At 39.2% G+C, this 14,014-nt stretch overlaps 1 protein-coding gene across 2 annotated transcripts in view; it reads right to left on the bottom strand.

Annotated features, from left to right (window-relative positions):
* Positions 1-2,523: 2,523 nt before the first annotated feature.
* The window catches only part of LOC141795606 (poly(ADP-ribose) glycohydrolase-like), a 29,978-nt gene continuing 18,487 nt past the window's right edge, over positions 2,524-14,014 (bottom strand). For both annotated transcript variants that reach the window (XM_074676560.1, XM_074676559.1), the window contains exons 13-18: positions 12,745-12,892; positions 7,716-7,794; positions 7,514-7,622; positions 6,170-6,275; positions 4,334-4,462; positions 2,524-3,642 (exon numbers count right to left, since the gene is read on the bottom strand). In XM_074676560.1, the coding sequence (XP_074532661.1) occupies positions 3,461-3,642; positions 4,334-4,462; positions 6,170-6,275; positions 7,514-7,622; positions 7,716-7,794; positions 12,745-12,892 (753 nt within the window). In that variant the 3' untranslated portion in view covers positions 2,524-3,460. The remainder of the gene's footprint in view (positions 3,643-4,333; positions 4,463-6,169; positions 6,276-7,513; positions 7,623-7,715; positions 7,795-12,744; positions 12,893-14,014) is intronic.

The following is a 14,014-nucleotide window of genomic DNA, read 5'->3' as shown; positions in this document are numbered from 1 at the left end:
CTGAAATACATACAACACGAAAAATGTGCATGATATAATTCTGCTTGCCTGTAATTTTTACATTTTGAGTCAGAAATTATGATGTGATTTGAAAAGGCTAAAAGAAACAAAGTTCATGTTCAAGCGACTGACACCAACATCACCTACAGTCAGATCTGCCAAACCAAATCAACTGTGCATGAGTCCGCAGCTCATCTGGTCAATGCAGAGCTCAGTACAAAGAGCAAGAGCAGCAGATAATGTGTAATCCAATTACCAAAGCCAAGCCTACACACCATTTATGGAAGTCCACGTCATGAGGTTATTTAGGAAGCCTAATTCATCTAATAAAGCATGTTTGGAGGCAGAATCAAATTTGTCTGAGAGCCTTTGGTGCACGTGTTATAAGAAAAATCAATCTTATTTCAGATGATTAAATAGTGTTCGGTTTCAGGGAATTAAAAGACAAGACTGCAGAGCTGGAGTATGCAAACAGAATTAAAATGACATGTCTGATGTGCAGGTTAAGGCAAAGAGGAAGTACAGAATTTCTTTCAGGTTATACTCCTAAAAACACAAGGGACAAATGGTTATAAAGGCAGACCCCCAAAAAGCAAAAACACGATGTTGATGTTTTGTGTAATTTTTGATCGTTGAATATCTCCTCCTCTGCGATTTTTTTAATAATGGCTTAAATATATCTGCTTCAGGGGCTGTATCATGGGTGGACCCAACAGACCCAGACCCACCCACTTTTTGGCAGGCCCACCTCAAACATTTCTTCACTTTAAAAAAAAATACGTTTTAAAGAGGAATATTATAAAATTTTCTCACTTTATGCTCGTTTTGTTGTTGGATATCCTGTTGTTATAAAATCAGCCAAGTTTGACAATAATATTTTAGCCTGTTGGTAAAAAAAAAAAAAAGTTATGACTCATTTAGCCTCATGTTATATCAATAGCACCAGAGGAGTGATTCTATAATTAGAGGTACATTTCATGGGATATACTTATCAACTTTACTAAGTATCAATTTTAAGAAATGACCAATTTTACGGTGGGTCATTTGGTTGATATTTCACTTTTATTCAATACATAAACAGATTTCATGATTTCTTTAGCTAAAAATGCAAATCATGTTTTGCAATTTGCTGTTTTTGTGCAGTCCAATTTCTTAAATGTCGAGTTTGCTCTTCAAAATTAACACTTTAATACATGTTTGTGAATACTATTTTCAGTATTATTTGTTTAAAATATTAATTGTGTTTTAAAAACTATGTAAATAATTTAAATAGATAAAATTATTCATTTTGTGTGTGCCCGAGAAATCAGCATCAACCGTGTTACCCATTGAAAAAGCCTATAAATCAGCAATGGTTTGCTCCAAAGTCACATGACTTAAATCAATAAAGTCACTTATTTTTTGGTGGGAACCATAAAGACATTGTTGCATATTTTCACTCCTCATCAATATTTCATCAAAATGATTGTCTGTACATGGGGCGCATTAATTGTTCGTCAACTGTGTTACCAACATTTTCTGGTGTTCTTTCAATATATGTTAAAAAAGCAAACTGTGAAGAAAATGCACAGAAATGAGGTGACTGAGGTCAAGCGGTGCCATGTTTAAGGTCTGCAGTTCGCACAAGAGCCAAAAAATATATAAAATGTCAACCGTGTTACCATGTTTTGTCAACCATGTTTCATGTATTTGTGCCATAATTCTTATAAACTTTGGCTAAACTGTGACATAAATGATGAGGTACTTTTCTAGGGAGCCTAGTCTTGCATAGAAATGTTGAATAACTCTAAACTCAGTATAATATGGATTTATATTGAAAAATAGTCACAACTTTTGCCCATAACACGGTTGATAAAACAATGTTCCCAATTTTTTTTGTTATTTAAATATTTAAAAATTCATGAGAGCTTAAGCTCAAAATTGCACAATTTTTTTTCTTTTTTTTGTATACCTGAAATGTACCCTTGATTATGGAATCACTTAGAGAATGATATTGGGAAAGACTGTAGATTTTTGTCTTTTATTTAATTATGGTGAATGCTGCTGGTCTTACAGCCTATGATACATGGAAAGTTGAGGCAGCACAGCCCACCGGTGGGTTAGGGAGCTACTCTTTGGCTGATACCACTGAGAGTCATTGCTGTGTGATACACTGAAGTTTTATCAAATTTTACCAAATATTGAAGGATCAAAGCAACCAAACCTGCTTTAATACATACATAGTAACCATACTTTATCAATATCTATATAGTAATAATTATTTACTAACTTTTGTAATTTAAGGTCCACCCAAAATTGAAATCCTGGCGCCGTCCCTGATCTGCTTCTTTAATTTTTCTGCGGTCAAAACGCCTGAAATTGAAATATTAGTCAAACTAGGCATTGCAAACAAATCATTATTGAGTCCAAATCATTTTTCTGAGATTCAGACGGATAGCCAAGAATTTTAAGCAGAGAAATATTAAGTTCACATGATATTGTTTAATTAGAAAATGATAATAAAAAGAGTACAACCAAAAGCTACTTAAGTACAGAGCTATCCAATACATTTACAGCCTTCAATCTATCTATGAACCCATTATTAAACATATCCTACAATGGCAATCAGAAAATAATAAAAACAATATCAGATCCCAAAGATAGTGTTGGGTAAAAACATTAACAAAAATAAGATTTTGCGTGCAATTCTTTTTTTTTCTATGCTCCCCATTTCATTTTCATTTACAGTAGCATTACTGTGCTAATGCAGAAGATATAGAAAATAAAATTTAGAGCTGATTTATGCTTAGTGACGACAATGACGATCATTTTAGTTTTTCTCTTTCATCAGGTCAGAGAGGTGACCCCTCTATTGAAATATATATCACAAGCCTCAGGGACTATATGTGTGTGAGCATTGACATCCTAAATGATATAAAAGAGCAGCATATATCTGTAGAATACTTGATAAATAAATGTTACCCATGCATAGTCTACGGTATGGCATCTCATTTTCTCTCTGTATTCAGGAACCTCGCCACAGCCTGGGAACAAAAATAAGAGAAGATTCATCCAAAAGTAGCATGGGAGGATTATCATGTCCTGGATTATAAACGAGGAAAGTTTTAATAACCATGCATATGATGAATATTTGGCCATATGTGTCATTAGTATGCAAAAAGAAAACAAAATCCACATCACATTTAGACTAGTTAGGCCTAACAGCAACCAGGATTTACTATTGCTATAAGTCTCTGAAATGGATCAACCCTTGGAGACCTTCTTAAAGGCTCCACCGATAAGAAAGGCAAAACTGTGTTTTGGTAGTTTGTGTGTTTGGATCACAAACTTAAAGGGAGAATGTGAGTGTGTGACAGAAAAAGTGGTCGTAAGCAGAAGGCTGAGAGCTCACTGAGATGTCTGAACCTGGAGTGTCAGATGCTAAAAGACGTGGAGAGAGGTGAGGTTGCTCTCTGCAGTGTTAATGAGAGTCCGATGTTGCAGGAGACATCCCACAATCCTTAGCAGAGAGAGGGGTGTCAGCTGTCACCGGGGAGGACACCTTCTCGTAGATGAAACTGTAGAGGCTGACGTCAGGCTTAGTCGTGCGGCAGTTCTTGCACACCAGACTGGAGTACTGGTTCAAAAGGATGTACAGCTTCCCTGTGGAGGGGAAAAGAGGGCAGTGGAGACAAAAAAACAGGGAGGGGGGTGCAGGGGTGAGGAAAAAAGAAGAGATATGGAGGGAGAGGGAGCAGGAGATAAGAGAAAAAAAGGACGAACAGGTTAGGAGTCAAAGAACAAGCCGTAAAGACACAAACTGGGAGAGAAAAAAAAAGATATATGAAAGTGTATTTGGGTTCGTTTATAAATCACATACACATACACACACAGGCCGGGAGCTTTTTCTCTTTAGCTCCACTTTAGGAAATGGATGGCTGGAGGGGAATTTCTCTGAAAGGCTTCAATAAATGTCAGTAGAAGAAAAATGAAAGGAGGGGGAGAGGAGCGGCCGGGGTCAGCTCAGGCAGTAATCCACTCTGCAGCTAAGACTGAATGGATGGGTGGAGGAGTGGGGACGGCTCATAAGGTGGAATAACTTAACATTGCAGAGGACTACGTTCTGTTATTTATACGTACTGTCCCTGTAATGACGCCAACAAGGACAACCTCAGAGTGTTTTAAGGGCCTCAGGAGCCCCACAATCCCTGGCAGTGGCTGATATCATCACCAGGCCTTATGTAATTTACTGTAAGAGCTGAGCAGAGGCAGGGCTGACAGGATAGTAACAGCGACTGTAGGATGTCAGGATAGCCAGAGAAAAATACTACAGCTAGTTTTGTGTGAATCTTACCAACGGTGACTTGTTTCTCGGTGAGGAAGGTGTGCATCTTATGGACATCTCTCATCAGCTGAGCATCTCCAAATGTGAAGTACGCCATGTCTCTCCCTGCCTCTGCTGCCGCCATCAGCTGAATCAGAGCTGAAAAGTGCAAAGGGAGAAATTCAGTCAACAGAAACACAGATATTAGCTTCATTAGTGACTTTCTGTTTCAAAACAAAACCATAAATGTGTAATTTACCACTGAAACAAGCCCAGGAAACAAAGTGATTGGTCAATAAGTTGGATGCAGCTCCGGGCAGAAAATAACAGCAGTGACGGGAGCGATTTGTATCACGGGAGTAAATAATCTGCCACTGTTAGCATAGCCTCTTCAGCTGCACTCAATCTTTGAGCCTTAGCACATTAGGTCCTAAAGCTTTTAAATATTTAACAGAATGGATATTGATTTGAGATTAATAAACACAGAAAACCATTTGGAAAACGGGTCTGTAATCTTTCCGACAACACCACAGCTCTGCCTCACATCAGCAGGTCTATAATGTAGAATTTGTTTGCTTTCTAAATATAACACCTACGCTAGTTTAAGGGCTAAATGGAGGGGGTTCCCGGAAGCTAATATCATTCTCAGGGGACTTTGACAAGTTCAATGGATCTATTTATAGCGCCGAGAAGAAAAAGAAAATGCCTGCAACCGCCAACTCCTTTACGAAGCAATGGTACAACAAAAATGGAAAGAACAACAAACTTAAGTTGATGAAAATGTGTAAAGAAATAAAAGCAGTCCTCATTTACTGCCTGACGCACTCAAGGGGACAGTAAAGTAAGAGAGCTTATGAAGAGTGATGTTGAGTAAGCCAGCAGAGACCTGCATCAGCCTGTATTTATGGTGTCCCTCCACTGTAATCAATTGCCCCTTTAATGGAAAAACATAAATGTGTGTCAGCTGATCAATAAAGGGAAGGTACGGGTGAGTGACGCCTTGGGAGAGCTGCTAATTGACCAAAGAGGTTTGAGAGGGACCGACATCTGTGCCTGCGTTGTACAGGCCACAGAAACTGTGAGTATCTAAGGCGCCGTTTACTCAACAACGGTTTTAGGGTGACACGCAAAAGTTTTGTTGCGTTTTTCCCTCGTGTTTTCACAGAAACGTTTCATCTGAAAAGACTAAAACGCAGTGAAAAAAATCAACGTTCACACGAAAACGCCCAGGGACTGAAAACGCTGTAGTAAGCATGCCAGGCCTGTAGGTGGTGCTACAACTGTCTTGTCCAGAAGCCACTTTTGGGGAATCTCCACCAAAGTAGAGTTGAGCCCATCATCTGGTGAATTGGGAAATACTACGTGCAAAAGTGAAGCAACCGATGCACATTTTGTTGAAAGACAGTCATCAGATTCAGCAGATTGAGCAGCACAAGCACAACACGATAGCCCACGACGTTGCTCCACTTTTGCACTTAGTATTCGCCAATGCACCAGCTGATCAGCCCAACTCTACTTTGGTGGAGATCCACCAAAAGCTGCTTCTAGACAAGACAGTTATAGCACCAACAACAGGCCTGGCATGCTTATTACAGTGTTTTCAGTATAGCGTTTCTGTGTAAACGCAGATTTTTTTCCACTGCGTTTTAGTGTTTTCAGATGAAAGGTTGTCGTGTAAACGGGGCCTAAGAAAGCACTGCACATGAACGTGGGATCCTGTCTCAGACACTGCTAATCACATCTTGATTAAAAAAATAAGAGTTTCAATTTTAACCAGGTATTTCTATGTTTGAAAAAAAAAACTCTAGATCAATCATGTCAGTCCCTCTTATTTTGATTGCATGTTTGTAATTCATCAGATGATACCTTTGAGTCTTGTGTCTCCTCCAAAAGCTCCACATCCCCAGTTTCCTGTTGCTACTGCAGAGAGGTGCTTTCTGTTGGCGTTGTTTCTGTAGAATCCACAGTATGCCTGAAAAAAAAAAGGTCCTTTAAAGATACTCTTAAGTCTAAAACATTCAGATCAATACAACCCGTAGATGTTTTTAGAGGGGGGTGCAGACAGCCCAATTTAAGTAAACAGACTCTGCTACTACAGAGCCAAACTGTTGTAGTATGTGCAGAAATTAGTCTGACATCATGAAACCACGGTGCGAAATACGTGAGGTCTTCCTTGATGGCAACATTTGTTGCTCCATAACATGCAAAAGGTACCTGCCAAGATGTGTGAGATACTCATACCATGAAAGCACTTACCACTGACTTTGGGCTTTTTAAATCCAGGCTTAAAATCTATTTATCCAGACTGGCTTTTAACATATAGTAATGGGGTGAGACACTCTTGCCATTTTAATTAAATTGTATTGAATTTGAATTGTTGTGTCCTGATGTTGATGATTTTAATGGAAAGCACTTTGGTCACCTTGTGTGTTGTAGAGGGCCCTACAAATTAACGTTGATTGATTGATTGATTGATTGATTGATTGATTGATTGATTGATTGATTGATTGATGTATCCCCAAACCAAGCTAGTTTTTAAACTGTGCACTGGCAAATAGAGGTGTCCCAGTCCGATATTGATATCGGGTATTGGTCCGATATCAGCAAAAAAACAAGCATCGGTATCGTTTTGGAATGCATCTAAAATCTCCAATATAAGCAATTTCTGTTACCCATCGGTTAATGATAAATGGGTCAGTTTTTCCTCATACCTACTGTTGCTGACTACTGTTCTTTGTTTGAATAATATCACTTAATCAAGCCTTTTCTAACATGACAGACATACAACAAAATAAGTAATAAAAGTATGCATGTTTAATGCTGATATCGTATTGGTTTAATATCGGTATCAGCCAATACTCAATGCTGCAGAATCGGTATTATATCGGAAGTGAAAATGTAATATCAGGACATCCCTACTGGCAAAAAGTTAAGTTCTCGAAACTACCGCAAATACTGATTTGAAACGGTTTTTAATTTGTTAGTTCAACTATGTTACTAATTTGTCACCATCTAATTAATAAGGAAAAGTTCCTCTTTTCTGTTTTTTTTGTTTTCTTTTTAGCCATTACATATCCTTAACGATAGTTTGTTGCCATTGTCCAAACTTTTAAAAAGATGTGCTACTGGCATCATATTTAAAATGAACAAATCTTTTTCATTAAATGTTTTTTGGAGTTGACACCCTGATACAGATGTGGAATCTGTCACCTTGTTGAGTTCTCTGGTCATCTTTTCTGGGAGAAACTGCTCCAGGAAGTGTCTGTATTTAAGAGCATCAATGGCCACAATTTCTGTACATCTCCTCTGCCAGTCATCCCTAAAAAATAAAAGGGAAAACAATCAGAGAGGCTGAATTGATGGCTGTTTGAAAAGACCCTCCCATCTTTTCCTTAAACAGTCATAAAACTACCTCGGTGTCTCATCCATGTAGTTATCCTTCCACTTGTAAGTCTCAGCGTAGCCAGAATATTCACTGTATCGTTCCGTGCCTGTGGGGCAAGAAAGAAAGTCGAGAAATATTAAATGACATTACACAGTATTCAGCAGTCAGAGCACACAGCAGGGCTAAATCTGTTTCAGCGCCTTGTTTCTCAAATCAAATTTAGTGCTTTCTATGCTCCCCATGTGGGTACACAGTATCAACTTGTATTGGATTGTCATAAATAAAGGCCATTGATTTAATAAGTAATCCGCTTTGGGGTTTGAAATGAAAAGCTTTCAACCGTAATGGGAAGAAATTGTTAGAACACAAGAAGCTAACCTTGGCTACATTTGCTACATAATTGTCAGATCTGAAACCAAACCATATCATCCATTAAATACAAGGGTGACACACTTTTCTTAAACAGAACATGGTGTTTTTTTTAATGTGCACGGCCTTGTGCTCTGCATAAGAGCTGAAATATTTCATCATGCATTATTTCAAATACAGCTGCATTCACTTCTGAAAATGACGCTTATTAACAGCTCCATACATTATGTATTAGGTCTGAGGGTGTTACACAAGACTTCATGGAAAAGGAGTTAAACAGGTCGTTAAGTGAGGCTTTGAAGTTCTGCTGTACCGTTATGAACGGTATGCCAGAGGTCACATGTGCACTGAGAAAAAAGAAAGTTGAGATTTGAACACATTGGCTAAATAAAGGGGGAATGGGGACTAGCTACACCCTTAAACATGGTAACATGTAGACAACTAGTTTTGTCTTATACCAGGCTGCAAACGTTTTAATTTCTGCTGAAAATACTTGATTTTTAGAGCAAGGCTTCTGTAGCCTGCCTCCAGTGGACATCTGAGGAACAGCAACTTTTTTTTTTTTTTCACTTCAGCACAAGCCAAATTTACAAAACAGTGGTTTCTGGTTGGGCCTGATATGTGTTACTAGTTTTTTAGCATCTCTTTCTTTTTTTCTTAAATGGACAGAATTAAAAAAAAAATTGGCTTCAGCCCCTCAGTCAAAGGTTTGTTTCTGTAAAGCACAAAGCCCTGCACTATAAAAATATAAGTCAACCCCTTCTTATCAACAGGTTAAAGGACAATCTAAACATCTAATGTATTATATAAAAGGTCATAATCACACAAGCTGCTTCTGCTTGAAAAAAAATTAACTTAATGCAAGTTCTGTCCTCAGTAAAACTGTTAAATCAACTTTAGTCAAAACATGAATAATTATCTTTTAGCCCCTTCCTGTAAAAATTTATGACTCTAGCTAATGGCCTGTAATTGAGCCAGGATACAACCCAAAAATGAGATCATCAGTGAATTATGATTCTTTGTAAAGTAAAGCCTTGGCAGAGCAACAAAAAGGATACTACTGTCCAGATCCAGCCATTCAAATGAGGTTCATTCTACGACACGAGCGACTCCTAACGTCAAGTATCGTGCTCTTTATATCACTTCCTCCATCAAGAGCCGTCCTCCTCCTTCACCTTGATCCAATTTATTATGGCAACTCACCATGACAGCTTCCTGGCATACAGGCTTCCATTACTAGATTACTTTGAGGCCCTCTACCTTCCGATCAGAAAAACGCCCACGGATAAAAATGAATGTAGAGCCCGAGTTCCGAAAGCACTCGAGGATCACAGTTAGCACATCACTTAAAGGTAGGGAACATGATTAATTAGACAGAAAAAAAATAAAGAGAAATGGAAACAAAAAGTCTAAAAACAGAGACGAGACTGAAAGAGGAAACACTACACACGTGCAAGGAATATTCTGCAAGGTTTTAATGAATCTATGGCGTAGCCGGTCCATTCCATTAGAGGAGGAATGACCTTAGTTGGGCTATAAATTCCTTTCTGTCTAAATGTAATAAAGTTAAGTGGAGAGGAGGCGGAGGGGAAGAAGGAGGGAGGATGAGAACGATGGGAGGCAGGGAGGGGCATGATGACTAACCACTGAAGGTGACTCGGAAGAGACAAGAGTTTCAGAGGAGACAACATGGCGCCATCCACCACGGACCGTGATTGGCTCACTGAGTAGGAGGGTAATGAACGGGACAGAGGTTGACTCTCTGAATGTTTGACCAAATCAAAATAACGATGAAGCGTAGAAAAGAAACTGTAGGTGCTAATCAGTGTCCATGTTTATCCTTTAAATACTAATACACAAACAGAATCAATCAAATCTGAAGATCTAGAGTTGGGATGTAATACATGCCCTCGTCCTACAAATGTATTTATAAAGCAGGAAAATGATGCTGCATGTGTCATCAGAGCTAAAACTGAGGCTCCTCTGATGCCTCTCTGAAAAACAGACGCCCTTCCTCAATAAGATTGTGTTGAATATTTTTCGTTTGCAAAGCTAACCAGAAAAAAATGGTAATGTAATTAATATGTTCTCAGCAATTCATTGTGTCATAACTGAATAAACGTCATTTCAAAGTGTGGTAAAAGGGCAACAAGACAAAACACCATCCATTGCAATAACACCGCTTAAACTATTTATATCTGATTTTTAAACCCCTACAATAATACTTTTGAGATCTTTTTTGCAGTGATTTCCCATGAGCCAACAGTATCAAGTCTTCATGATCTAATCGGCTCCCTCCTGCCCTTACTTTGACCGGTGGTGGGCGAGGCACCGCTGTGAGGCAGGAAAAAATGTAGGATGGTCTAAAGAGGTGGAGGAGGGGGAAGGCTGGGCACGGACAGGCTGACCAAAGCTGAGTGAGTTGGAGGTTGAAAAATAAAGCAATACTGCTGCAGAGAAATGAAGGATAACTGGGCAGTCCTGAGCGAATCGATGCAATGGATTTACCTTCAGAAAGGATGGAAGGATGGAGGAAAAATGAACAGAGTCTGATAAACACACAGAAATCCGTGAACAAGAGGAAATATCTCAGAGACAGGCTCAGTGCTAGTTTCGAAATTTTACGTACATGATAAGAAAAAGGCACAGAGGAATCAGGTATTTGAGGTTTCAGTACAGGGGAAAAGAGGGCAGATAAACTCCACACTTGAGCTTTTATCCTCTTTTTTTGTCTTATATGTAAAGTATTTTGGGTTACTGCTGTATATATAAATACAAGAGCAGCAAAGACACACTGTCGGTCTGCTCTACAGCCGCTCCCTTTCCTGCAAATTGAGGGCAAATGAGCAAAATGTCTCCCAAAGTCTGAACTGGGTAGAATCCTATAAATAACCTTTCCTAATGTCTGGTGTGTGTTTAAGGGGACATTATAGAGCAACCTGAGCTATCCTGGCTAAACCACAGTCTATGGGTCTATGGCTCAAAGATGGATAATGATGGGCGGAAAGTTTAATTTCAAAAAGTTGCCTGACGGCTTCTTGGACAAAACCAAAGTAATTTGCACTTTTTGCAAAGCCAAATTTAATAACCACAGGAATAACTCGCTTTTGGTGTATCACCTCAAAGCAGCACACCTTGCTGAAATTACCTCCATGGGGCCTTGCCAGTCTACTCTACAGGAATGTGGCGAACAACGAAACCTGTAGGTGAAAAGTTAACCAATTCCTGGTTACTTTAATAGCTAAAAACTGCCGCCTGATTAGCACAGTAGAGGATGTTGGATTGAGAGAAGTCATTTGTGTTGCATCTTAAACCCTCGAGAGGAACCGTCATGCCAAATTTATATTTCAAAGAAGAGAAACTGTCTTTAAAGTTAAATAAAGCCATTAAAATAGCTTTTGAATTTAAATAAACTTTCTTTGTGTTGATTCTACATTTATTTCAGGATTTTTTTATAAATACATTTCTGCTATAGTCTTCAGTAGAAAAAAATGTGATTAACTGTGATTAATTATAGAAAACTGTGCCATTAATTAGTTATTTTTTTAATTGGTTGACAGCCCTTACATATATTTATATAAAAACCCACAACATTTCACCTCACAAACTGACCCTGCTCATCAACGGTACAACTTGAGAAATAGTAATTCTCTGGATGAATGTTTTGTTTCTGTTTTAGTATTTGCAGGATTGAAGACTTCACATGTGCTCCGTTTTACAGGTCTTTAGACCTTAGCAAGAATGGTTTGGAGGAACCTTTTCATCCTTTTAAAAGTAGCTCATCCGAGCATTAAAAATCCACCATCATAAGGAGGGAAAGCAGCTAATGTTGCCCTTAACAATTTGTCTTTATGAGTATATTAGAGAAGCTTAAAGCCACAAACCCTGTCCGGTTGTAAATAATTATCAATACATGCATTTTCTTGAGCTGATCAGTTCTGGTCAGTTGCAGTTCCTCAAGTGTCTTTTAAGGACTCGAAGTCCAACTGTTTTTAATCGCCCCAACAATGCTCTGTGTCTGTGTCTGTGGCCAATCAGGATGAGACCTGACACTCGAGGTAAAATCACCCCTGATGCTGGTACACAAAAAACCTAACCCTACATAAAGTGACCTGCTGAATGGACACAACTTACTGTATTTCCTAAAGGAGGGAGCCTGAGTCTAAAATAAACCATTTGGAAAAAAAAAGGTGAAAGCAATTCAGAGGTTATCACAAAGAAAATTACTTAATGAGTATAAAGTAAGCAGACACTATGCTCTGAGACTACAATGAGCATTTTGTTTCCTACATGGTTGATTCTGCAAACTTTCTGTTATTGTTTACGTGTCTTTAAAGAGGTCATGTACACAACAAGTCATTGAACTTAAAAAGACTTTGAAGATTTGGTTAAATTCATATCATTCTGTGCTTATTAATTTACTCTTCCTCATGTTTTATTTTGTTCCCTCTTTGAATCTGTAGCCACAGTTCTGACTTTACTGACAAAATTTTCCTTCATTTTTAATTTATTAAAAAAAAAAATAGCTGAAGAGAGGGAAATGATACCACAAAAGAGGTAGGAATGGACAGAGTCAAAAGAAAGATGGAGCTCCAGATTAAATAAGGTGATGGTGAAAAGTGTTTAGGATGCAGAGCGATGCTAAACAAAGCAGGATATAAGTACGGAGAAGTGTGTGTGTGATTACCAGTAATGATGAGGCACTCATTGGCTTCTAAAGCTTCAGTGAAGAGGCGAGAGATGATGAGTTCAGGGTTGATAATAAACCTGATCTCTTCCTGGACCAGTCCATGTCCTGTTACACCTCCACCCACAAACCTGTTTGCAAAGTCCACCTGGGGAAATTAAAGACAACAGATGAGTTAAGAGCCACTCACTTCTCAATAGTTACATCCTCCTAAATTTACCCTCCGCTCTCAAACATTCTTCTATCGCTCACATGTACTCATTTGATGAACTTAATGTGAGCATGGTGTGCAAGTAGCAATGCTATAAACTTGACTCTTTGTTTATAGCAAACAGATTCTGATTCAGTGATGCATACATGAGGCTCTTTGCTCTGTGCATTCAAAGCAAGAAGAAGGTTCTGTAATCTCCATAATTTGAATAAATGGCTCTATTAGTGTCTCCTTATTATCTGTCACCCTCTGTGGTCATTTAACACAGATGAATATCTGAAGATCACTGCTATGTTTCCTGCTTGTGAATAATCTAATCAGGATGTTGCAGAAAACAAAGACACTGTGGGTCATAATTTGGCCTTACTTTTGTGCAACAAGGATAGGTGGTGTTAGTCACCCATCTCTTTGTATAGTCAGTGGGTGAACCATACAACTGTTCAACATAGGCGTGTTTTTAATGTGCCATTTGGCGGCCCTTTGCTCAGTATACCACTCACTTGCTCTTGGTTGTTGACGTGTGAAGCTACGTCTTAAAGTTCAGTGTTGAGGTGAAGAGCTGGAAATATTTATGAGATCACTGAAGAAGTATTTTGATGTGGTACCATGCAGGCCCACTCGTTGTTTCTGTGGCATGGATAAGAGGACAGCCCATTCAATCACAATGCTGCTATTTAAACAGGCTGTCAGGGGTGAAGGGCTCTGCTCACTGGCCCACAGCTACGTCAAAATGTGTGACAGTCAGTGTGTTTGTATGAGCATGTGTGTATGTTTCCTCACCAGTTGCTTAGCTCCTCACCTCCGTCTCTGATTCACCCCCTCACCCCACCACCCTCAACCCCCTCACCCTTCAATCTCACCCCTTGACAGAATGACAGCCCACTCTGCCCTATCCAAAGTCAACGCTGAGCCGGTGCCCGGCCTGCTGAGGTAGCTATCAATCTGCCTGCAGGACTCCTGGCCCACTGGGTCGCCCCAGTGAGATGGCTCACCCTCGTCATCTTTTCCTCTGTGCATCTCCTTCTCCCTCAACCCCCACCCCTGGGTCTTCTCCTCCAC

This window comes from Halichoeres trimaculatus, unplaced genomic scaffold (genome assembly GCF_033239565.1).
Source record: "Halichoeres trimaculatus isolate MK-OKI-2021-1 unplaced genomic scaffold, fHalTri1.1 fHalTri1_scaffold_8, whole genome shotgun sequence".
NCBI lineage: Eukaryota > Metazoa > Chordata > Actinopteri > Labriformes > Labridae > Halichoeres > Halichoeres trimaculatus.
The sequence above is the reverse complement of the archived record's forward strand: the minus strand, read 5'-3'. Positions and strand labels throughout refer to the sequence as shown.